This window comes from Vulpes lagopus, chromosome 2 (genome assembly GCF_018345385.1).
Source record: "Vulpes lagopus strain Blue_001 chromosome 2, ASM1834538v1, whole genome shotgun sequence".
NCBI lineage: Eukaryota > Metazoa > Chordata > Mammalia > Carnivora > Canidae > Vulpes > Vulpes lagopus.
In genome coordinates, this window is record NC_054825.1 from 106,946,047 (window position 1) to 106,972,465 (window position 26,419).

At 46.6% G+C, this 26,419-nt stretch overlaps 1 protein-coding gene across 3 annotated transcripts in view; it reads right to left on the minus strand.

Annotated features, from left to right (window-relative positions):
* The window catches only part of AGPAT4 (1-acylglycerol-3-phosphate O-acyltransferase 4), a 127,425-nt gene that overhangs the window by 65,167 nt on the left and 35,839 nt on the right, over positions 1-26,419 (minus strand). For 2 of the 3 annotated variants that reach the window (XM_041742805.1, XM_041742803.1), the window contains exon 2: positions 24,454-24,718. The exons of the other annotated variant lie outside the window; for it this stretch is intronic. In XM_041742805.1, coding sequence (XP_041598739.1) covers positions 24,454-24,631 — 178 coding nt within the window. In that variant the 5' untranslated portion in view covers positions 24,632-24,718. The remainder of the gene's footprint in view (positions 1-24,453; positions 24,719-26,419) is intronic. 3 annotated transcript variants of the gene reach the window in all.

The window sequence follows — 26,419 nt, forward strand, 5'->3', positions numbered from 1 at the left end:
AGCAAGAAGAGTTTGACACGGGGGCAGGGGAAGGTTGACAGCCCTTCATGGAAGGTGCGTGCAGAACAGGCTCACCTATGGACGCTCTGCGCTGTAGGGGAAGTGTGAGAAGCAGTGCAGCTGACTTGCCCAGGGCCAAATGAGTAATGATCCACTGGTATGACTGTTCCTAAAACATATACCTTCCACCTGCCTCCTTCCAGGCTGCCCCACCTCAGGCACAGGGCATGTATGTCCCACTGACCTCCAGGTCCCCTGCCAAGCTGCTCTCCAGGCTCAGCCAGAGAAAGTGAGGCAGTGAAGCCAAATGGCCAGAGCTGAAAGAGGAAGCCAGGACAGCCCTATGTCTCCTGGACAAGGGCAGTCTTAATAAGGAGCCTTGCGCCTCTGTTTCCTGATGCTGACGTTGGAGCCTTCTCTTCCTGCATCAACTTTGGTCAATAAGTTGAATGCTCACAAAAATGACCGAAAGGGACACCTCAAAGTCAAAAACTTGAAAGAGCAACATTCCTCAGAAAGAGGGAGAGGGAACAGAGTCTTTGAAACACATCTTTGCAGGCAATGAAACATGTCTCCAGCTTATTTCTACTAAAGACATGCAACTGACATAGAAGAGTACTTAGTTTCAGAAGCAAGAAGCAATAACACTCTTGGGGTGGGGGGGAAAGGGCAGCATGAACCTTCCTACTGGCAGATCACAAAAAAATCGAAAGAGGAAATTAAGTCAATTTTGAGGATTAGATTAGAGGGGGAGAAACCATTGGAGCAGCTGAGATTTCAATAACAACAAGTGCTAACATGAAACTCTCTATTCTTTGTTGGTCTCCTTCTCAAAGTTGTTTCTTCTAAGATTTTTTTTTTTAAATTTATTTATTCTTGAGAGACACAGAGAGAGGCAGAGACACAGGCAGAGGGAGAAGCAGGTTCCCTGCAGGGAGCCCGATGCGGGACTTGGTCCCAGGACCCCAAGATCATGACCTGAGCTGAAGGCAGATGCTCAACCACTGAGCCACCCAGGCGTCCCCACAAAGTAAAGTTGTTTCTTCTAAAATAGGGCATTAAAATAGTCCTTCCCGACTTCTAGTTCTGGGACAAGGTGGAATGGACACACTTCTTCCTGTTCAGCCAACTGCAGGGCATTTATATAGAGACTCTGAAAGGTGAAGAGAAGAAGGCCGGGGCCACTTCAGGATCAGAGGGAGAACATGGCGGTGAACTCCCTGATATTCATGTATACGTTTTCATATATCCCAGACTGGGTGCTGTAGATGTTGGCAACCTGGAAATGCCAATGGGATGCAGATGGTAAAAGCCCTGCACCCCCATCCCCAAGCCTCCTCTTTCTAGCTAAAGGAAAAGGCAGTCTATAAGACAGAAAACATGTTGACATTAACTGCCTTACTCCAACCAAACATTATGGAAAACTAGCCCCACACTGATTCATATCATTAAAGGCTCAGGGTAGGGAAGGGTGGGGACCACTTCCAGGCTCTAATGAAGCTTTTCCCCACAAGTCCTCCACCTGCTTGCTGGGTGGTGTCTGGGAAGGCTGATTGGAAAGTTGGGGCTCTCACCACACTCTTTTGGGAATGAGCCCCTAGGTCCCCCATGTGAAAAGGCACTCCTCCCCCTTCCAGCCCAAGGGCTGTCAGTAGAGGCCTGGTGGAAAATCTGAACTCCCAGCTTTGCTCTACACTAGCAAGGCATCCCTCCACCCACCAAGGTGTCAGTGGAGGTACAGTGAGGAACCTGCTCTTATCCTTGCTGGGGTGTAGCAAGTTGGCAGCCCTTCCCTCACTAACACAATGTCAGAGGAGACCTGCTAAAACAGGTCTAGAAAAGATCTAGAGTCTCAAAACACAATACCCCAAATGTCCAGGATACGAGTGGAAATTACTGTATATACCAAGGACCAAGAAAGTCTCAACTATAATGAAGAACAATTGATGCTTGTCAACACTGAGATGTTCAGCTTATCTGACAAGAGTTTTATCTTTTTACTTTTTAAAAAAAGACGTTATTTATTTATTTATTTTAGAGAGGAAGAGTGAGAGAGAGCATGAGCAAGGGTTAGGGGCATAGGGAGAGGGAGAAGCAGGCTCCCTCCTGAGTAGGGAGCTGGATGCAGGACTCCATCCCAGGACCCCAGGATCACGACCTGAGCCGAAGGCAGATGCCCAACCGACTGAGCCACCCAGGTACCCTTTGACAAGAGTTTGAAAATGGCCATCTTAAAAATCCTCAGACAAGTAATCGTGAATACACTTGAAGTAAATAAAAATAGAAAGTCTGGGCAAATACGTAAGAGATGCAAAGAAGAATCAAATGGAAATTTTGGAATTGGAAAAGCAGCAACAAAGTAACGAAGCCAATGGATGGGCCCAACAGAACAGAAGCAGAGGTCAAAGACAGAACAATAGAAATTCCAATCAGAACAACAGAGAGAAAAACAGACTGCAAGGTAGTCCTTCCAGTTGCTCAGTGGAACATTCCAAGGAATTCCTGGGTCCCTAGAAAATATAAAGCTATTACCCAGACACTATTTCCAATGAAGATGTGAATTTTAAAGAGTCTCTAGTTTCCACAAAATCTACGCTGGCTAAGTCAATCTGATCTCTCTTCTGCAAAGGAAGAGTGAGCAATCAATTAGTGATTCTAGAAATCTCCTGGAGGCAAAGTTGCTAAAATGTCTTTGGCTGCTTAAAAATGTCAATAGAATCAGTCACTGAAGAGATAAAAGCCCCTCTTGCTCCTGGTGCACTGGTTTATGACCATCTGTTCTCCAGGGAGTACCAGGACCCTGCCCAACTCTAGGGCGAATCTGAGTGAAAACAAAACAAAACAGAACAGAACAGAAACCTCCTGGGTCATGTGATCAGCCCCCAGGCTGTTTTGGTACCAACTGTCACTCAAGGCACTCAGCTATGAAGATGCTGTAAAGCTGGGTAAGCACATTCACGGAGAAGATAAAACAAGTAAAAGGCAACAAAACCATTCTTTCAACAAATATTTATTAGTGCTGCTAGGTGCAAGGCACTGCTGTGTATACAGTTGGAACACCTACGTGAACTCTGGACGGAGGTCCCTGGAATGAGCTCAAATTCCAGTGAATGGAGGGGTGGGCGGGTGCAGACAGATGACCATTAGCAGTCAACATAAAAAATAAATAATTAGTATTTAAGAAAATTATATTCCTCTGGTAGAAGCAAGAAGAAGAAGAAGGAGGAGGAGGAGGAGGAGGAAGAGGAGGAGGAGCAGGAGTAGGAGGAGAAGGAGCAGGAGGAGGAGGAGCAGGAGGAGGAGGAGAGGGAGGAGGAGGAGAGGGAGGAGGAAGAGGAGAAATGGTAGACTAGAATAAGAGGGATGGAGAGGGAGTGGGCAATTCTGGAAAGTCACTGGAAGCAAAATGGTGACCCACTGGTGGAGCACCACACCGAGGTTGTGGTGGCAGCGGTGCTCCCAGCCAGGAGTGGGTGCTCCTACCGAGTCTGAGGCTCGAGGCTGAGACATGTGGATTTAGAATCAACCAAGGCATGTCCAGAGGTGTTTTATTTTATCTGTTCTAACAAGAGGTTGAAGAAGGAGAGCCAAAAGCACCATCAGCCATCACTCCTTAGGCTTCTTTAAATTCCCCTGCCCCCAGTCCTGGTCGCCTCATTCCCAACCAGGAGGCCGAGGTCCCATTCTAATAAGGCAGAAATTGTCAGTTTGGAAAACAGATTTTCCAGAAAGCAAGCATACATTCTACCATTTCCGTCTTTCTTGTTTTATACACAACATAGCTACCAAGAACAACACTACGGTACTAAAAAGGAAGCCAAATAAATAAATAAATAAATAAATAAATAAATAAATAAACAAACAAACAAATAAAATAAAATAAAATAAAATAAAATAAAATAAAATAAAAAAATAAAAAGGAAGCCGGTCGGTGTTGGGACAAATCGCTCAGGATGGTTCCTACGTGGAGCTACCCAAGCAGCTCACTCTTGTGCATTTGTCATCTCTGCAGCTTTGGGGACGCTTCTCTGGCTTTCAACCTTGGAGTCCTTCTTTGTCAGCAGCTGGATGCAACACACACACACGCACACACACACTCCTGTCTACAAATGTGCGCACCCACACATGCCAGACGGCACTGACATCGCAGATCTGGGTTTTCTTTTTCACAACTCGCACAGAATTGAAGACAAAATCCAATGCAGCGCACGGCGATGCCTATCCCTGCAGGCTGCATTCGAATTCACTTAGATCAACAAAGTGACCTAACAAAGATGCCTGCAATGAGCAACTTGGTGGAAAAAGTAACTACCCTTCATCACTCAGATTCTCAAAGGAGTCACAGCTACAGTAAAAAAAAAAAAAAGTGAAGAAATGGAAAATAATTATATGCACTCAAACGGAAACTCTTTGTGGCTGATTGGTTTAAATAGAGACTTCTTTTCTAAGTATTTACATCGGGTACCAAAGAAGTTAATTTGAATTCCATGAATTCATAATTTGTAGCAATCAAACTACAGCCAGGATGAAAGGTGTAGCTGCCTGACAGGAAAGAGCGATTCATCATCAGAAAGGACATGTGACTGGAACCACCACTGGGTGCATCAGCAAAGTGGGTGAGCAGCCCTAGAAGGGATCCCTGCGGAGAGCACCACTGCCTCAGGTCGTGATCCCAGGGTTCTGGGATCGAATCCCGCATTGGGCTCCCTGCAGGGAGCCTGCTTCCCCCTCTGCCTTTGTTTCTGCCTCTCTCTGTGTGTCTCTCATGAATAAATAAAATCTTAAAAAAAAAAAAAAAAAAAGAGCACCGCGACCTCACATATCAATTATTGGGAGAGTACACGCATCCCACAGGGAAGGCTGGCTTCGTCAAGGAAACAGAAATTACAAGCCAAATGGAAAAAGTTGGGTTGTCCATAAGTCAGCTTGAAGCCGGGTGATAGAGGTCAGAGTGGTGCTTTACTGAGACGCAACCCCCACGGGAGTGGAGATCTCTAGAGTGGACGGCCCTGCCTCCCTCCAGAGGACAGCTCAGCAGAAAGGCACACTCAGACACGTACCACGGGGCTGGATCAAAGGGCTCAAATACCTCTCATTCCTTTCTTTCTTTCTTTCTTTCTTTCTTTCTTTCTTTCTTTCTTTCTTTCTTTCTTTCTTTTTCTTTCTTTTCTTTCTTTCTTTCTTTCTTTCTTTCTTTCTTTCTTCTTTCTTTCTTTCTTTCTTTCTTTCTTTCTTTCTTTCTTTCTTTCTTTCTTTCTTTCCTTTTTTTATTTTATTTATTTATTTGAAAGAGTGGGGAGAGAGAGAAAGAGAGCACAAGCCGGGGGAAGAGTAGAGAGAGAGAGAGGGAGAAGCAGATTCCCCCACTGAGCAGGGAGCCTGTGGGGCTTGAACCCAGGACCCTGGGATCATGACCTGAGCCGAAGTTCAGATGCCTAATCACGAAGCCACCCAGGCGCCCCAATACCGCTCTTTTCGGAGGAAAATGTTGCCTAGCCCCTAGAAAAAGGTTTTCACAAATTTAGCTATAAAATAGGTTAATGATTTTAACAGAGGCAGAAAGAGGAGGAAATTTATTTATTTATTACTGATCTTGAGAGTCCGCACCCAGTCCCACAGGGGGAGTCTGAAAGCACAGGTTGGGGGACACCTAAAGCTGGCGCCTACATGTGGACAAGGGGGAGAGGTAGGGACGGGCAGAGGGCAGGGCCTAGGTTTAGGGGCCACTCAGGCAGCAAGACCCCCTGTCAAGGCTGGGCGACCCCTGAAGGGTCAGCAACCATGCCCACGGGGTTGGAAGCTCTAAGGGAGAGGGAAGGTGTCCTCAGTTGTCTTGCCCGGCTCCTAGGACAGCATGGGCAGGTGCTCAACAAATGTTTGTCGAGTGAATCAATGAGGTCAGTCAAGGCACAAATACAGATGAAAGGTTGGAGACCAGACAGAAATGCCGGGACGCAGAACAGGGCAAGTGGCATGTTTAAATCCCAAGCTGGCAGCTGGGACGGAAGAGACCAGTGGAAGCCTGGACACTGCCAAAGCCAGGACTATTGGGGGTCCGGGGTGATTCGACTCCCAGGGCTTCTGAGCAGTCTCGTAGTGGCAGCAACTAAACCAGCCTGGCCGGCCTGGGCCCTGCGGGTTACGGGCTGCATCTGCCGGTGGGGAGCTGACTATGGGGGTTGTCACTTCTGTGGCCTCCTCTGTTTCCACATGCCTCAGAGGAGCTGCCAGACTGTTCCATTCTCAGGCCAGCAGTGGCGTGGTGCCTGCCCTGGGCCATCAGAATCCTTGCTGGGAAGGGCCTGCAGAAGTACAATATTTCAGACTGGATTGCATTGCATTGCAAGTTGGAGTCTTTCAAAAGTAGGCTTTTGTAGGCTCCCAAACCTGTTCTGCTAGCTTCCTCAGATAGGACTAAGATAAAGGCGACAGAGCCAGCCAACTGCAACCTGGAAAAATCAATTTCCAGTTGACAGGTGACAATTGTTCGTTTCGTGAGGCTACAACTATGGACTTTATATAGGCTTTTAAATATGGACTTAAATCCCCAAAAGGGAATATCCACACACACACTTCTCATTTCTACAGGCCTGAATACAATGTAATGCTAATATTAAAAGACTCTTCACAATTAGGCATGACCTGCTAATCCTATTTAACGGGGGAGCCCATCCCTACCTACCCCTGCATTTCTAATCTGTTGCTTAGCTTGTAAATGGCTTCCCAGACTTGAGTCTCCCTACGTCTAAGGGGTTGAAATGTCTGTCCGACCCAGCCGGCAGATTTGTGCTGGATCTCAGATCTCAGATCTCAGATCTCAGACTCCTGGAGGTCAAAGCTCATTCCTTCTCTGCTGCCCTGCACACTCCTGAATCTGTCCAATGTACATCAATACCCAATGACTGTAGCTCAGCCCACATTCTGTGGGCTCCTGGGCAGCACACACAAATACCGTGGTTCCTTGGCGTGATGCGGCTGTCAGGTCTGGCTTTCTGGCACAAAGAGATATAGACAAAAACCGTATTTTAACGGTTAGTTCTCTTTAAACCTTAAACCTCTTTCTTTTTTTTTTTTTTTGTCCTGGAGTCAAGCACACACATGAGACACAGAGACGTTTGGCAGAGAGAAGAGGCCCACTCACTTGAACCACCGAGTAGAATAATCCCTCCCACCTCAACAACAAACAAAAACCCCAAGGTTTCTCTTGGTGGCTCAACCTCCCCAAGTCTCAACATACAGTCACCAACCCACTCTGATGTCCCCTTTGTAGGTGTATGTACCCACTCCTTTACTATAGGTACGGCATCACCACCGAAAACACACATCAGACTGGACGGCGTAGACAAAATCCAGTTAATGTGTATCCACAGGGAAAGCTGGGGCACGCACCCTTCCATGAGGGCTGTCAACCCTTCTCTGCCCCCAGAGCTGAGAAGCGGTTCCAGCTCAGACAAGCTCGCCTCTCTCTGCTGCCTGGCGCCCTGTTGACAGGGATTACAGAAAACAAACAGACAATGACATTCAACTAAAGCCAAATTCCAAATTTGTGAGGCTGCCAAGAGCTCGCTTGCCTCCCGATCTGATAAACCTCCTTTGCAAGCCCGACGGAGGGGGCTGTAACACGCTTATACCCAAGGACTGGATGGTGATACCTGCTTTCAAAGAGTTCCCGCCCCACGTTAGGGTCGTGGGCTTGCGTGAGAATAAACTGACGGACAAGAGCGATGCTCACAGGGCTCTTGGAAGCAGCTGTGAGGCGGAGGCCACGCTTTCCCCAGTCTCTGTCCTTGGGCGACCGTGTGACACACACAACTCCCTTGCACCAGGAGGACACTCGGCCTCTACCCCTGCCTCCAGGAGTTCTCCAGCTGTTCCACCGTGCAGTCAAATGGCTTTTGTGCAACCCCTCCTCTCCACGAACCCTCTTTGCCCCATTCTTGAAAGCTCCGAAAATGCTCAGCCAGTGTCTGGGACCCCAACTCTCTCATTGAAGGTAATTTGTTCAGCTCTTCTGCCTCCTGCCTTAACTCGCTCAGGCTTCCCTTCTGCGTTTGCTTGGCTTCGTCTCCACCTGTGGATTCTGGCCTCGTGACGCACTTGTGCTTTGCTCCCCGGCTTTCCCACCAGCATGGCTCTGGCCTGACTCACAACATTTCTGAACGATGAGCGGACGGAACACAGAGGCATGCCAGGGGACAGAGCAGAGCAAGCACAGGTGCGGAGAGGGGCAAAGACAGGGGTGCCCAGAAAAACATGGTCCTCCAAGGCATGGAGCTGAGGGTGGGTGATGCAGCAGACGACAGAGCTGGGGGTACTGGGCACCTCAGGCCAGGACCTCAGTCGCGGGCATCTTGGTGTGCCTGGCCCCTACAGCACGAAGCCTGGGACGTGCTTACGAGTAGGTACTCAATCAGTGTTTACTGAGTTGGATTGAAGGGCATTCCACTGTTGAGTGTGCTTTTCAAAAATGTGTGGGGTGTCAGGTGGAGGATGTGCAGGGGGAGGGCTGGGGTGAGGCTTCTGTTCAGAGCTCACTGCCACGGTGCCGACAAAATCCCAGCCCAGGCTGGAGGTCCTTCCCACAGCTCCCTGAAGGGCCAAGCAAGCGTGTGCAAACCCAGTGTATCGGTGTTTGACTTCAACTTACCTTTTTGCCCATGAATCCTGCCTCTAGCTGGAGAAATGGGGAATATAATCCTTTCCCTTCTGCTTAAAGATGCACATTGTACGTGAATAATCACGTACTTATGATCATCCAAACTATCCTGGCCAAAACGAGGGCCTGGCAGGCACGTCTGCTCAGTATGGCACATGAAGATTTCCAGGGACAAACGGCCCACAGAGAATGAAAGAGTCCAGCCGGCAGCCTCCCTTCCACCCCGCCCAGCCCCCCTCAACACAGCCCTCAGTGTCTGGGCTTGGCCAGGACTCCCTGTACCAGCCTGACCCTGCACCCCCCCGCATGGCTCATCCCAGGGTCACTGGTGCACAGACCTCTTCCCCCACCCCCCATCCCTGAGGTGGTGGTTGGGTTTCGGGATGGGTCATTTTGGTTCCCCCTCTCTGCTCCCCCCAGGCCCTCTGAATGTCAACTCACCCACCACTAGATGCCCTCTGTGTTGGCTGGTGTCTTTGTCTGACCACCTGTGTCCTCCTGTCTTGGGGTAATAGAAGCACACACTCAGCGGTGGGCATGTGACCTGGACCAGGTCACTTCAGTACCTGTCAGTACTTCCCTGTCCAGACGGACCACGCAGACGGGGGTGTGCTGAGGAATGTTTAATAACCAGGTCACGGGGCGGGGGGGTGGGGGGGTGTGCAGAAAGCCTCAACATACAGCTTTGCCGACCTCAAGCTGTCAATTTGTACATTGGACGTGGAGTTATATTAAAGCATTTGTAACATACTCATAAGGTCGACTAAATAACCTTCAGAAGAGATGTAATAATAAAAAAAAAAAAGAAAAGAAGAGACGTAATACTAAAATGCAATAAACTAATTAGGGAGTGATGAGTTTTGAGTATTTATTACTTTTGTTTTGTAATATACTGTGAGTCTGTGGTGGCTGTGGTTAATAATTGCCTTGGAAAATTTTAGCAGCTGGCGCAGTGACTCTCGACCCTACTGGTTATAGAGATGGGCTAGTGACTGGGATTGGGCCAGGCCCTGGAGCTGGGGGTGGGGGACCCCTTTCCCCCTTGGTAGCAGAAGTGAATAGAATGAGAATTTGAAGCCTCTGGCAGCTATGCTGGGTGAAGAAAACCCACCTGCAAAGAAAGGGCCGCCAGCCCAGAGGAGCTAAGAGGGCTAAGTCTGCCAGCCTCCTAGCCCCTGTGACCGATGTATGCTGGTACTAGCCACCCTCCCTAGTTTGGTATCATGAGCTAATAGAGTCCAGCCTGGTGCTTTGGCTAGCTGGGCTTCAGCCCCACGCAGCTGAGAGTCCCCGCACCCATACCATCTGTCTCTCTCCTCATCCACGTTCTTGCTCTCTGACGTCTGGCTGATGTCATCCTTTCTAGAGCCTTCCCCAGCTAGTCCAGACTAGAGTAACTGAAATCCTACAATACTTAGGTCTCTCGCGTATATTACTCAGGAATGAATAACATGGTCTTTGGTTCCCTCCCATGTGTTAACACTTACTTTCATGGCTAAATAACATTAGTGCTCAATAGACAGGTTTGGGCTCATTCAAGAATTATGACTTCCAAACAGTGAAAAGCAATGAGTCCATATGGGTCTTCTAATCACCCACGCCTGGATGTTACACAAATGTATCTCCAGGGCCGAGCGGGGTGGTGCTCCATGTGTACTGTGGCTCACTCCAGGCCTGGGGTGCTCCCCTGACTTATCCACACGACCGTCACAGAGGGGACTCTTGCTCTGTGCCAGGAGGGTGCCGGCTGCTGGCCTCATGGGGATGATCCCCCAATCAGACACCACTGCCCCCAGGGAGTTCACGTTCCCAACAGCAATAAGGTAGGTCAAGAGAGGGAGACAAGTGCCAGGGAATCCCAGGGAAGAGAGTGACTCATCTTTCTAGGATTTGCAGGAAAGAGCCAGCATGGGCTTCACAAATGGCAGGAAGGAGACAGAGGTGCCAGATTAAGACGTCAGTTCCTTCGCACACGCTAACGGGTGGCCTGTACTGTGTACCTGGCCAGTGCCTTTGCTGGAAGGAACTGCCTAATTCTTTGAATGTGGTATTCCCCTCTTTTGTTCCAAGAAAGCAATCGTAAGCATCACACACATTATTTTGATGCAAAAGACATGAAAGATTGCTTTCCACTTGCGCATCTCAGCCAGGAATTGTCCAATCCAGTCAAGCCTTCCTAAATGATTATGAGAATAGCATGAGGGATGCCTGGGTGGCTCAGTGGTTGAGCATCTATCTGCCTTCAGCTCAGGTCATGATCCCGGGGTCTTGGGGTCGAGTCCCACATCAGGTTCCGCGAAGGGAGCCTGCTTCTCCCTCTGCCTATGTCTCTGCCTCTCTCTCTGTGTGTCTCTCATGAATAAATAAAATCTTAAAAAAAAAAAAAAAGGGAACAGCATGAAAATGACCTCCAAATGCAATGTCAGCCAGACATATTCACCCTGGAAACAAAAATCTCACACTAAAAAAAATTCTTGTTGAATTTACAGAGCTCCTTTATTTCCACTGAGAAAGGACTACTGGCTGAACCATACACACGAAGGCCGTGTTTACAAAACCCAGGACAATTGGCCGTGCTTTTTGCTCAGAGGACGTTCAAACTAAAATGTCACATTAGAGTGTCTGTTGAAAGATACTCCTTTTGAAATGAAAAGTGGCGAAATCACATGATAAAAGGCAGGTGAAGCAACAAATTAATGCCTGGGAGTGCACATAACCTTAATATTTCTTGCCCTTGGCCTAGGATCACCCACAAGGAGCAGACGGTGAATATGAGCTCATTTCTCAGTTCTGGAGATGGGTGAAGGCCTAGATGCCTCCACTTGGACCCAAATTAAGGAGGTTAACTTGTCAGTGTGCCTGGGGCCATCCTGTGAAGCTGGAAGCCCTACCCACCGGGAACCCTGCCAGTGGAAGGCAAACTTGACAGGCTGCTCACCCTCAACACCCTGGAGGCAGATCACACCTATGGGGGAGGAGGAGGCAGATGGGGGAGGGCCTTATCTCTGGGAGAAACCCTCCCCTCCCCATGCCCATCACCTCCCTCCCAGGAGCCATTATCAGGCAAAGCAAGTCACCAAAGTCGGCCTCCTTTTTTAACCTTCTGGCCAGGTCAAAATATTATTTTTCTTAGCATAGTTTTTAATCCTGTTGTTTTAAACATAATTGGTTATGTTCCTCCATCCGCCCATCTAACTGATACGACGCCAGCCTCCCGCTCCCTCAGCGGGTAAACACGCCTTGGACCCCTGTCATCTCTTCATCTATCCCACCCTTACTTTTTCTAACACAAGTCCTTAAATTCTTTTGTTAAACTCTGGAGGCCACCTCCTCAGAAAGCCTTCAACACTCTCTCCTCAGCACCCGGGCTGGGCAGGCCCCCTGAGGCCCTGTTTATGGGGTAAAAGCTCCTGACTCAGGTTCTTCATGCTGAAAGAGATTCTGAGCAACTCCTCCATGCAGATAGGTGGTTTGAAGAATGCCCTGCAAAACACTCCCCGAAGGGAAGGTCTCCCAGGCTCCTCGGAGTTCACAGGAGGGGTTCCTGCACGGCCTGGCTGTTCCCAGACAGCTCCGTCACTATGGGTCTTTGCACCTGTTTGGGGTGGCTTTCTCTTCAAGCCCAACTCTTTCCTTGCTAGGCCATAGGCCACATCTAGTTGCTCCTCCATGTAGGGCCCTGCTGGTACTGACACAGTGATGGCCCCAACCAGGCAGGTCTCCCCTAGCCCCCATCTACCCCCACCCCCACCCCCCAGCCATGTTTCTCCTCCATCCCACCCACGTCCTCCTCCACCATTCTAGGTTATCATAGCTCCCTGTAGGACACACTGAACTCCACTGGGCCTTCGCCTGCAGACTAAGTGCATAGTAACAGCAAGAGCATCTTCACCCTACATTTTTATAGCATGTTACATTTTATTTCCTTCATTTTACAAGTGGAAAAACAAAGGCCTGGTCACCAAGGTGGTTACACTAGCGCACAGGAATCCAGGACACCTGGCTCCAAACATAGTTTCCTTCCGAGAACACCAGAGCAGGTCACCTCCCATCCCCCTGTTCCATGGCCTCAGACACAATACATGCAAATAAATAGACCCAAAAGCAGCTGCTTGGAGGCTGTGAAGGCAGCCTGAGCATGTGAGAGGAGATCCACTCTACTCAATGCTTTCCGCCGGATGGCCTATGTACACTGAGATGGACAGGGGCGTCCGGTGTACTTTAAAACATTAGGACAAAACACCAAGGCATTTTTAAGATTTTTTTTCTTCAAGACAAAATGTGGAAGTGGGGAAATACTTTTAATTCCTTTCTGAAGGAAATAAAGCCACCCACCTGGGTGGCTCAGTTGGTTAAGTGTCTGCCTTTGGCTCAGGTCGTGATCCCAGGATCCTGGGATAGAGCCCCGCATCGGGGCTCCATGCTCAGCAGGGAATCTGCTTCTCCCTCTCCCTCTGCTCGATGTTCCCCCTGCTTGTGCTCGCTCACTCTCTCTCTCTCTCTCTCTCAGTCTGCCAATTAAAAAAAAAAATCTTAAAAAAAAAAAAATAGTAATTCCTTTCTGAAACCCTAGGATAGACCCCGAGAAGGGATACCCAAACTGAAAATGCCTCATCTCCCATCTGAACCAAAGATAGACTGAAATAGCAGAAACTAGGGAATACTTCTTGTCATTAGTCTTCCCTTTGCTCTGGAACTTGTGTCTATGAAGCCCGTTTCTCCCTTGCCTCAAACGCTGTGCTACTTTAAATTCTATTTCCAGAGTGCTGGCACCCAAACCTATAGGCAAAGGCAGTGGTCTTCAAATGCTTTTGATTATTTAAGTAAAAGAAATTAAATATGCACCATTAGCACATGCAAATATTATGTTGTATATAATCCACAAATATTTTAAAAAATATTTTTTTTAAATGTTAACATATTAAATATTTTAAAAAATATTTTAAGTATCTTTTATCTTATCCATGTACAATAATAAAAGAAACATACATTAGAAACATAAACTTCTCTCTATTCCCTATAATTGTCTTGTCTTGGTTACCTCCTGGGGAGTACCCACCCCACTGTGGAGACCACACACCATCGTCTTACCAAGTTATGAGACACCAAAGCCAAACTTATAACCTAGTTTGAAAGCTGTAACTTAAGTCACAAGTGAAATTTAATGCTTGCAAAAACAAATGGGAACCTTGGCTGAAGATTAATTTATTTATAAACCACATCGACAGCTAAGACACCTTGCTCCAAGGTGAGCATCTGCTTATACAATTCAGTATCACATGAATATTACTAAATCTGCAGTTTCTTTACTACCCCTATTTGAAATTTGCTCCCTATGTAAAATATAAAGTGATTTCTTGTACAAAAGATTGTATGCATATATAATTATATGTTTATATATATACATATATATATATATATATATATATATATATATATATAGGGACACCTGGGTGGCTCAGCAGTTGGGCATCTGCCTTCGCCTCAGGGTGTGATCCCAGTCTAGGGTCAAGTCCCACATCAGGCTCACTGCGGAGACCCTGCTTCTTTCTCCCTCTGTCTGTTTATCTGCCTCTCTCTCTGTGTCTCTCATAAATAAATAAATAAAATCTTTAAAAAATGTGTATATCTATCTATCTATCTATCTATCTATCTATCTATCCCTCTACTGTGTGTAAAACATACATGCACACACACATACCCAAACATATATTTAAGACATATATTTATAATATATGTTTAAATAAAACATATATTTACTCAAGTTAAACACAGCATGCTCTAACATAGCGACATTACTTTTAAAAACTTTTAAAAAGTCCAGTGTTGCCTATCAAACTCCTTTTACTGAATCTGTTACATAAGATAGGACCATCTGGATATTTGCCGTGCTTCCGATCACCAGGAGTATCAACCAGATAGTCGCGATATTTCTTGATGACTTGAGCTCATGACATACTGCTGTAGTCAGATCTCAACTCCAAGACTTCTTACTCCTAAATAAACAAAATGGTGCTGGTACAAAGAGCTAATTTTGTAACAAGGGGGAAAAGTCAAAAAAGTAAAAGCCCCATTGGAAATGAAATGGTTTGAGATGCCTGGGTGGCTCAGTGGTTGAGCGCCTCCATTCGGCCCAGGGTGTGATCCTGGAGTCCCAGAATCGAGTCCTGCGTCGGGCTCCCTGCATGGAGCCTGCTTCTCCCTCCGCCTGTGTCTCTGCCTCTCTCTCTCTCTCTCTGTGTGTCTCTCATGAATAAATAAATAAAATATTTTTTAAAAAGGAAATGAGATGAAATGGTTTCATCATGAGCTGTGCAGAAGCCTAACACTGATTAGGAGAAGACATTGTATCTGAACGAAGCTGGGCAGACACTGTCCTTGATACTTGAGAATACAAAAGCCAGGCATGTGGGGGAGCCAGAACAGACTGCCTCCCTGAGATTACTTCATTTGCGATGACTTCTTTATTCAAGGCCAATAGAAGGAAGAAAAGATTGATTGCTCCCTTTATGGCCAGAGAGGTTATTACTAAAACAGACCCAAGTATTGCCTCATGTGTAAGCAATTCCCTTTCGCTGACACTTCTGAGACCTTTCCCCAGGTTTGAGGACCATTTAATTCTATTTTTCTCAGGCAGATGGCTTTGGTGGTTAGCCAAAGCAGTTCTGGACTTGGATGGTGTACTTAAAGTGATAAAAATAAACGCCAGTTGGAAATACAAGACACACAGGATGAAAGAAAAGTGCAAGCCCCTATTACCTCCAGACTTTGGAAGATCTGCACCCTGGTCATGGCTGGGCCCGAGCGGGGCCATCACCTCCAGGTGCGCTTGTCACTGTCCTCCTCGTCCCATGTGAACGGCCCACTTCACTCATCAGAGGTCCCTGACTTTAAGGGGTAAGGAAGAGGGATTCCTGAGATTGGTCCGTGAATGGGAGCAAGGCAGTCTACCTGCATCATCTCTGTTTCCTGTGCTACCAGTAAGAACAAGCCCCGGTGGGTGAGTAGAAGCCAGGTGAGGAGGAGGAGGGCAAAAAAACACAAAATTCACACATACTGGCAGTTTCCTTCCACCATGACTGTGAAGCGTAAAATAAAGCCCAATTGGAGAGAGACTTAGAAAAGCAAAGTGTACGGGTTTTCCTGGGCTGCTCTAACAAAGTATCCCAGACTGCGGTGCTTAAAACCAGAAATACTGTCTCCCAGTTCTGGAGGTCAGAAGCCAGAGATCACCGTGGAGGCAGGTTGGCTCCCCCTAAGGCTGTCAAACAGGATCTGCTCCGGATCTTTCCAACCTCAGGTCCTCTTCCCATATCTTCACATCGTTTTGCTCTGTATGCATCTGTCGCTGTGTCCCATTGTCCCCTTTACAAGGACACAGTCTTAGTGGATTAGCACCCACCCTACGGACCACATCTTCAAGACCCTGTTTCTAAGTAAAGCCACATTCATAGGCACTGGGCGTTAGGACTTCACAGCTTTTGGGAAGGCGGACCCAGCTCAACCCATAACCCGAGTACATGGCTCTGGGGTCATGCTTCCCTCTTGATTCCTTTCTACTGAGTCACTTTATTTGCAGTGGGGTTCATTATACTGTATGTGGGTCCCAGGAAGGCAGAGCCTAAAGATCGTCACCCCAGTCCCCAGGACTCCTGCCACACCCACCCTTTATTGCAAAGGGCTGACTTAATATTTACTCACACTACTCCCTCCCATTGGTGATTCTCTATTTAGTTCTTTTGGGTGTTTGGGTTTTTCTTGTTTTTGTTCCTTTCACTTTATATGTTCATTGTATGAAATATAAGATATTCAGAAAATATAAAAGCGATTATAAAAATCATCTCAAATTAGGGGATCCCTGGGTGGCTCAGCGGTTTAGCCCCAGCCTTCGGCCCAGGGCGTGGTACTAGAGCCCCAGGATCGAGTCCCACATCGGACTCCCTGCATAGAGGCTGCTTCTCCCTCTCCCTCTCCCTCTATGTCTCTGCTCTCTCTCTCTTTCTCTCTCTGTGTCTCATGAATAAATAAAATAAAATAAAAAATCATCTCAAATTATAATTCCTAAAAATGGCACTCTGATAAATTTACTCCCAGTCTATTTATAAGGTTGGTATTATATTGTACAGTTTGGCATCATGCTATTTTTACTTAATATTATACCTAGGGTGTAGCATGGTTCAGAGAAATAATGACCCAGCTGGGTATCTTTCTATAAAAAATTATGTGTGAACAGATTTTTCAAAAAGAACAAATTAACAATTTCTCAAGGCACATTTTGAACAATGCCGCTCGGAGCAAGACAAAAATAAATCCTGACGTAAACTGCTGTTCACAGTGCTTGGAATCCCCAAGGACGAATCCTTGGGAGTTCATCTGGGGTGCCAGGGGCTTCGAGCCCGCTCTGGTCGTCACTGCACACCTGTCCTCCTGTCCTCCCGGCCTGATGAGACTGCTGTGGCCTCATCCAGTCAGGCTCCAGTCTGGGGACACAGGACGGTCTTGATGACATTTGGTAGGTCCCCTCTCCTTCTGATGCCTGACGACCTGAATAAACCAGTTTCCCCTAGGTGATGTTAAAATATGCTTTTTTCTCAGGCTAGACTAGACCACCTTTCCTCTTCCTGCCAATACACTGCAAATCCACCTCCTCCCAGAACACCTGGCCTGTGACAGTGTTTCAGTAGGACAGGGACCCTTTCAGGGGATGGACTGTCCTTTCCTCTGTGTTCCCCATATACCTCTATCCTAGCTTTTATTTCATGCTCCACAATGGTTTGTGTTCCATGTCTTCTTCCCCCCTGAGACTAGATCCCTCTGAGGGCAGCTGCTGAACCCCCTTCATTCCTGGCGATGTGTCAGGCCCCCAGAGTGAAGTCAAATGCTTGTTTGTGGAAGAACACTGGCTGAGCATGACAGGCACCCTGCTGGGTCACCTGGGGCTGAGACAGTGAATTAACATGCCCAGGGTTGATCCTAGCAGATGCTTGCTTGACATTAGCCATGGGTGTTGAAATAAAAACTTTTATCACATACTGTGTTTATTTGTTTCAAAATATGGTAGCGAAAACTCACTTGAGGACCTCAGCTCTCCTAATTACTAACTGTATGACCTTAGACAAATCACCTGATCTCTCTGAGCCTCAGTTAATTTGAGCCCCAATGTGGGGAATTGCCTGTTCAGAGTGATTATGGGCTTAAACAACATAATGGATATAAAATATTTAGCATGATGCCTAATACATAGTAAACACCACAGACTGCAGTGATTGCGATGATCAGAAATGGGAATAAGGGGGCACCTGGGTGGCTCAGTGGTTGAGTGTCTGCCTTCGGCTCAGGTCATGATCCTAGGGTCCTGGGATCGAGTCCCACATCGGGCTCCCTACAGGGAGTCTGCTCCTCCCTCTGCCTATGTCTCTGCCTCTCTCTGTGTGTCTCTTTTGAATAAATAAAATCTTAAAAAAAAAAAAAAGAAAAAGAAATGAAAATAACTTCCTATTAGGATTGTATTTCTCTCTTCCTTTCTCCATAGCCTTGGGGAATGTCACTTACTGTGGTCACCAGTCAGACAGTTGGCCTCAGCTCAGGAGACAGGTTCCTCAACCCCAGGGCCATGCCTGGTAGCCCTGCACTTAGACCTCCTGGATTTAATCACAGCTCCTCCACCATCTGTGTTACCCAGGGCACATAGCTGAACCTCTTTGCCCTGCATATGGTAGGTGCAATATACTTGTTGAATACATTGCCAGGGGGGAAAAAACTCCTTAGCATAGGACCTCTGTTGTTTGATCCTTCTCTCATGGATCCAGTCTGGATTCTGTTGTCATCGCCTGGGTTGACAAGGAGGTATGCTCCTTAGAAATAGAAATGAGGAGGAGGGAGAGGTTTTTTGCCCATTCCTGAAAGCACTCACTAAACATCATTGTGGACACTGTGAAATCTCCCAGGTCAGGCCATCCAGAGGGTGACTCCAGGTGAACCCAGCAGCATTTCTTGTTAAAGCTGGGGGGGTGGCGACACACTTCAGAGGAAGCAAAAGGTGCCAGCAGGAGACAGTGAGGAGAGGAAAGGGTCTCAGTAGAGAAATTTGGGTGCCCCTGCTCTGTTCGGGGAGCTAGGCTTTGCCTTTGGGTTAGAATTATAACCCACAGGCAAAACTAGCCTTAGAGCAGTGCTGAGGTACTTGTCGTGAGTCTTCACAATCCTTCACCCTATTCATCAAAGCCACCATCTGATCACAAAGCTGTGACAAAGGAGAGAGCACCAACTTTAGGCTTCTCTGCTTATGTCAACTATAGCCAGTTACCTGTACCTTGCCACCTGGCACCTGTTAAGGATGCAGTGAAAGACCTCTGATGATAACACCCAGATTTTGGTCATGGCTCCCAGCAGAGGTATCGGCAGGTCCTCCCAGGACCCACATTTCAGCAGGAGCCAAGACGGCATGAGAAGGGTCAGGACTAGGGGCTTTGGGATTATCTTACAAAGACTCTTCATGATGTCCTGGAGGAGAAACTTGTGGCAAGTGAAGGAGTCAAACCTATTCACAACTGAAGGGAGTGAAAATCAGTTGGACTGAGATGAGAAAAGCAGCCCTGCCATTAATCAGGCTGGGAAGAGAGATGGATCAAGCCTGCTGCCAAGGTAACAGGACATTTCTTTCTCCCCAAGGTCATGTTGGAAAAGGTTACAGCGACCCCTTTTTTGATGGATCATGGTCTTACACATGCTGGCTGGGTGAAGAATCTGCTTTCTCTCAGGGGGATGGAGCTGCCTCCCTGTCAACATGGTCTTCAATTTCACCTTGTCCCTGGAATTCAATGCCTTGGGATGCACAGTTCCTTAGGCATCTCAGAGCTTCCATCCCACCTGCATGCATGTCCCTTCATTGAGGCTGTTCTGACAAGACACGGAGCCTTGATCCTTCCAGAGAGGAACACACACTGATTTCTGCCAAGCTCACCATACAGCTGAGCCCCGCTTCTCAGCTCACAACTCTAAAGTGACTTATATGTCCTGGAGTCCATTGCAAATGTGCATTATTATTACAGCAGGAAAACTAACATCTCTTTCAAGGTAGGACACATGGGTGGTGTTGTAGGTGGGGATCAAGAGTTTGCTTCTCTCTTCATGCTCAACTACTGCCTGCTACTAATAAAGTGGCTGATAACCAAGACCCCTGGAGCAGCAGGGGTGGTAAGGCAGGAGGAAACATCTCCCCAAGTGTAAAAACAAAAAAAAATCTAAAGCTGTTATTAGAAGAATCTTGGAATCTTGGACAATTCCCCTCTCCCATCCCCTTTATTCAAACTACTCCTTGATTTGAAGTTACCTATCCAAGTAGTTAACTGCCATAATGGGAAGAAAGAAGAGGTAGGCCGTAAGCAGGAAGCCAGGGTGTCTTCTTTTGTAGCTTGGGAGTCCAAATGCTGCCTGTCCCTGGCCCCCATGTGGCCTGGCCCCTGGAGCTGTGCATCGGACCGACATTGAGTATCACATGCCATGAGTATCACAGTCCGGTGGAATTAGATGGGGAGGCCCAACCAGACAGAACTAGTTAGCAGCAGCAGGGAATTTGGCAGCAAGGCACCAGGGCGGGAGCGGGGGCAAGGGGGCAGGGAGGGGGAGGGGTGTCTCCATTTTGTTTCCTGCTACCAGCAGTCCTTGCCTTGCTAGATCATTCAGATCACCTGTAATCCTCCCTGACACCCCACCCCCTTCTAAAAAACTCTACCACTAATAGGTTCTTTTCATCTTTCTGGGTTTTGGGGGGTTTTTTAACCTGCAGTGTCAGAGGGGAAGAAAAACAAGCCAGCCAGCCTTGGCCACCTTTCCCTAGATATTAAAAGGCACATCCTGTGGGAAGGAAAGGTAATTTCAATTCCACTCCTTGGCCGGCTTCCTGTCACTTTCTTCCTGCTCCACCCCTTGCAGAGCTGGCTCCACCCTCTCTGACCTCACTCATCCGTCCTCCTGTCTTGGCCTTTCCTGCCTACAAATCCAGGCAAAAGTAGAGTAAAACAATCATCCCAAACCCAGCCACCCAGATTAAATACGCTTTCAAATTGCTATTCCTGATGTGGGTCCTGGCCCCCAGAATGAAGCTCTCTGTGCCATGCGTCTTGGGGGCAACAGTGCGTTCTTGGTTGCATTTTGCCTCTACCTGTCATTCACCTGTAGCCTTTTCCACTCGGGCTTCACCACACCCGGGCTGCTGGCTGCTTTGGATCTACCTGGTACAACACCAAGCTCTTAACAAACGTTTAAAGAGAAGGGGATGATGACAGAGCTCTATTAGTAAAAAAGTGAACAGAAGAGAGGGGGATCTGAATCTCCAGGAAATAACTTATTCTCCCTTTTTTCTTAAAGTATCTGCGCCAAGCGATGGCTCTGGCTGATTTTCTAAACTTTACAGTGATTCATATGCCAGAAGACACAATTAAACCCCACACACACTTTTCATCTCAACTGGGAGAGAGGAGGAGGAGGGTGAAGGCCACAGAAGGAACCTGACCGTCTCCTCCTCCAAGGTGCGGAGGAGCCCATGACCTGTCGCCTGTGACCATCAATGGCCAGCAGTCTGTCTGTTCCAGGTCCTCTGCTGTTGCTGTGAGGTGCTCGGGGAGGCGGGGGTGGGGGGGTGGGGGGTAAGAAAATCTACCAATAGTAGAGAGCAAGTGAAAGGAGAAAGAGGAGAGGGTTCCTGGGTGGCTCAGTCGGTGAAGCATCTGCCTTGGGCTCAGGTCATGATCTCAAGGTCTTGGGATCGAGTCCTGTACTGGGCTCCCTGCTCAGCGGGGAGTCTGCTTCTCCCTCTACCTCTCCCCCTTACTCATGCTCTCTCTCTCTGTCTCTCTCTTTCTCTCTGTCTCTCTCTCACCCTCTCTCTCAAAAAAATAAACTAGAAAGAGAAGGAGAACAGCTTTGCTCTGCAGCACATGCTAGGGTACCAGGGATGGAGAACCTGGGAAAGGGAGGAGCCCCAAATTTGTACCGGACTCACCACAATGAGGTGCCCACAAGCAGGGCCCAGGCTGCATCATGCTCCCCTGCTACCACAGGCTCTTTTCCTAGGAGCCAGGACTGCTCCTTCCCTTCTCTATGCACATGTATAAAACAGCTCTGTTTCTGCTCAGCTGACAGCCCGTGGAAGCTCCCCTCTGGGACTGTAGGCCCAGAACAGTGTGCATGTACCTGACCGAGCTGCACATGGATGGATGCACTGCCTTTCCCTGAGCCCGCCCGTCCTTCTGTGTGCCCCAAGCGGGCAAATGCCAGTGGTCGTGGATGGTTAGTTCCTGAATTTCATTTGGAATTATTCTAGAATAACTTAATCGGTGTGTGACGGGTAAAAATCCATTTTGCTTTCCGAATTTGTTACCCATCTTAATTTCCCCCAGAAACAAGTAGGCTAAAGCACCCTCAGAAGAATTTGACATTTTCCTGCCATAACCTTGGTACATCTTCATTTACCTACAACAAGCAAAATATGGTTCTGTTAGGAACGCACATCTCAAATTCTACCTCTTACTTCTTGACTCCAAATGAGAAACCCGATTCTGGACCAGCTGCTTGAAACTCAGTTAAGGGTTATGACAGGGCAAACAGACATGATTTCAAATTGCAAACTGACAGACTTTGGAATCTCATAGGTGTATGCGAATCATATAAATATGGGTTCCAATGAAAAGTGCAATCAGCATTGCTTTGTTTAATTTAGATTTTGTTTAAGTAGATACCTATTACTAGAGTACAAAAAGACATGTAAAATCATAAGGTAAATCTCTGACAATCAAGACCTTCCCTTGATTATGCAAATTCTTCTCTCTTCAAACCGCTCCAATTCAGGCTCAGGCCATCTCCTACTAGCTCTGCCCTGCTCTGACAAGTCATCCCTTTTCTAGATGCCTAAGTACCACAGACCAGTGTGAGATTAAAATGTATGACAAAGAATCTTGCATTACGTACTATTGCATTGAATGGTACTGCACCCAATATGCTATAGACGCATGAATGACAGATTTTTTTTTCAGTTATAAATTGCCTTTATGATCTTAGGAATATTTTCAAGATATATTTGGGTAAAACACACTAATATAAGACAGAGTGGAGGGGTGCCTGGTGGCTCAGATGGTTGGATGTCTGCCTTCAGCTCAGGTCATGATCTCAGGGTCCTGGGATCCAGCCCCATGTTAGGCTCTCTGCTCAGGGAGGTGTCCGTTTCCCACTCTCCCTCTGCCTCTCCCTCTGCTTGTGCTCTCTCTCTCTCTCTCTCTCTCAAATGAATAAATACAAAATCTTAAAAAAAAAAAGACATAGTTGGTGTAGCACTGACACCATATTAGAAATAGTATCGGACATATATGCAAGTCCTGAGCTGGGGAAAGAAATCATGAATAAAGATGTTTTTATCATTTTTTTTCTCTCAAGTTAGTATTTTAGGGTTTAAAAAATAACTGATTAGATCAGTAGTAATCCATTTGGATAATTGTATGCAGCTTGTATTGTTGTGATTCAAATTCAAATTTGATTGCTTCATTTAAAGGGTTTCAGAAAGATACCAATAATTTTGGACTCGGCATAATCTAACAGAGCTGAGATTTTTAAATTGCTTGATTTGGAAGAGCTCGTACTTTTAAATATATTCACACCCATATATATAATTGGTAATGATATACTGCATTCTCTACTGTTGAGAATAGGTACAGATTAAAGGTCAATCCACAATAAGACTCATCTCGAGGCATTCCCAATATTTTGATTTATCCCTTTTCATTTCAGTTTTGAAATTCAGGCCAGTGGAAATAGTCACGTTTAAAATAGTCTAGTATAATCAAACACACACACAAACACACAAATCCGTGTATGTAAAACTGGAGAAATCTAAACAAGGCTGGTGGATTATGTCAGCGTTGGTTTTCTTGTTGGGATATTACACTATATTAATACAAGAGGCTCCCTGCCACTGGGGAAAACTGGCTGAAGAGTATATGGGGGCTCTCTGCGTTACTTCTTACAATCCCTACGTACATCTATAATTATCTGAAAATAAAAAGCTAAAGAAAAGATGCAAGAAAGAGAGCAGCATATTATACTGTCATTTCGTTTTAAAACATATGAGTATGTATTATGCATCTAGACATGTACACAGAGACTCACCTGCATTCATGTCCACACATAAGAGCCAAACATACAGATATATTCCCTCGCAGAAGCCTCATACAGATACACACATATATATGCTATTTCCATAAGGGTAACTAAGAAATCATTAACGCTGATGGCTCCAGAGGAAGAAAACTGCAGAAACAGAGCCAGAATGCCCGTTTACTTTCCATGACATACCCTACCATGCCTGTTGAACCGAATTGTGTGCTACTGACATTACCCATCCAAAAAAAAAATTTTTTTTAAGAGTGTGGACAAAACAGCCATTTCAAACCTAAAACAAACCATGAAAGACTTCTAACTCTGGGAAACAAACAAAGGATTGAAGAAGGGGGGGGGATGGGGTAACTGGGTGATGGGCACTGAGGAGGGCACTTGATGGGATGAGCACTGGATGTTATACTGTATGTTGGCAAATTGACTTTAAACTTAAAAAATGTAAAAAAAAAATTTTAATCTGCTATAAACAAAAAAAAAAGCAAATTAAGAGAAAAGAACAAAAAGCAGCTAAGGACACAGTGCAAGCCAAGGGAGCCCCTTGAAGTCCTATTTCTCCCCCCGCCCCGCACCAGTGAGGATGCAAATAGAGAGAATACGCAAAAATAGAGAGAATACGCAAAAACTCTTACGGCTGGAGACACAGTAAGATAGTCGGCAGTTGATCTTTCTGAAGAGCTGCTTGTTAATTGGCCAGAGAAGGAGAGTGAAGAGCTGAATGGTGTTTATTATTAGCCCCGAGGCGATAAACACGTAACAGAAGACGAGATGGCACAGGAATTGGGACTTCAGCAACCCGACGAGGTCCATGGTGTGTGGTTGCTTTTATTCAAACAAATAAATACTCGCAGGAGAATACTTCCAGAGGAGAAAACAGTCCGGCACCCGGGAAAGTGTCTAAAAACACAAACCAATGTTACGTGTTACCAAAGATCATATGTGCTTTTAGAATCAGGGAAAAAAAAAAAAACACAACTCTTAAAAATATACTCTTAAGATTAAACACATTGTGCATGAGCTGATTTATTTTTATTCAGCATTTACATAGTGCTGACTTATGGCACAGGTTCAACCCTTTAAAATTAATAGTTTCTTTCATGGTCCTAACTCCCTCCGAGGTAGGACTACTATCACAGAGGAGGAGCCCAAGGTCCTGAGAGGTCAAGCAACTAGGCCGGGATTCCACAGCTTCTACAGCTCTGAGGTGGCTGAGCTGGCTCGAGTCCTCGTGCTCAGCCACTGTGCCAGCTCCCCTCTCTGGGGCTCACAGCAGAAGCTGTTTCTGGGCCTTCCCTCCTGCTCCCATCTCTGCCTGAACACTCACCCTCCCCACTCCACATCTCATCCTCTAGATCCTGCTCCGATGACCTCTCCTGGCAAGTCTGGCCTGCGTGAGATCAAGGACATCCCTGGCTTGGGCTTTACTTCCCAAAGCACCTGTACTCGGTGCCATGTAGTACCCTCTGCTGGTATTCGTTCAATCATTTGCCTTCCTCGACTACCCTGTCACTTCTCCCAAGTACACGATTACCTTGAAAATCATTTTCTCCCTGGCAATTGCACAGAGTTGGAGCTTGATTTAAAATATATATATTTATGGAACAATTCAATGAAAGTGGACAAGGGATGGGCTTTAGGATATAAGTAAATACGAATAAGCAACTATGAAGGCAAAAGAACCACCACCATCACACCCCTGGTGATGTGTGCATGCACACATGCACACACACACTTTCTAAAGTCAGAAAGAAACTCAAAAACATCCATAGCAACCAGACTCAAAGGCTGGTAGTCAGTCTTCAACCCCAAAATGGCATAATGATATGACTTAATGGTGGGGCAAATAAAGCCATGGAAGAAAAGTGTAAAGGCAGGAGGCTCAAATACTGTGATGGGAAAAATAAATTCAGCTGGGGCAGCCATGCACAGCAGACTGGTGCTCCTGGAGGCAGACTTTCACTGCAAGCTTCCTCTACCGGTGATAGCTGAGAAACCCAAGACTTCATTACAATCATTATTCATAACAGCAATGAATCTGTATAGTCATTTCATATCTATTATACCATTTTAGGCCTCTCATGAGTCTAATGAGATGAGTATTATTATTATCCCATTTTTCAGAATAAGAAACTGAGATGACTCACAGGCTGGGTGATTTGCTTACGGTCGTCACAGCTCATAACTAATCATAGCACTCAGTCTTATCTTAAGTTCTCTCTCACGCACCTACTTGGGTTGCTTTGGTCCTGGGGTGTGAGCTGGGGGTGTCCTGTTGGGCTTGTGCAGAGCAGCCCAGAGATGACCCCAAACGCAAAAAACAGTGCAGCCTTCAGTGAAGTTCAGAATCACAAGCTATGCTCAGAGCAGAGAATGCCACCTAGATTGATTTTGAGGATAGTCTTGGGCAGGAGAACAGACATGAGGTGTGTTTTCCAGAATGTTTACACTTGTTTAGACAATCTGGAAGGTACCCCATACTTCCGCATGGTTTCCATAAATTTCTGATGCGGGGAAATGAAAAGTAACCCTGAGCCTGCTTTCTCTGGAGTTAGCTGAGACACCCCACTCTCCCAGAAGCCCTGCTGTCTGGCACAAAGC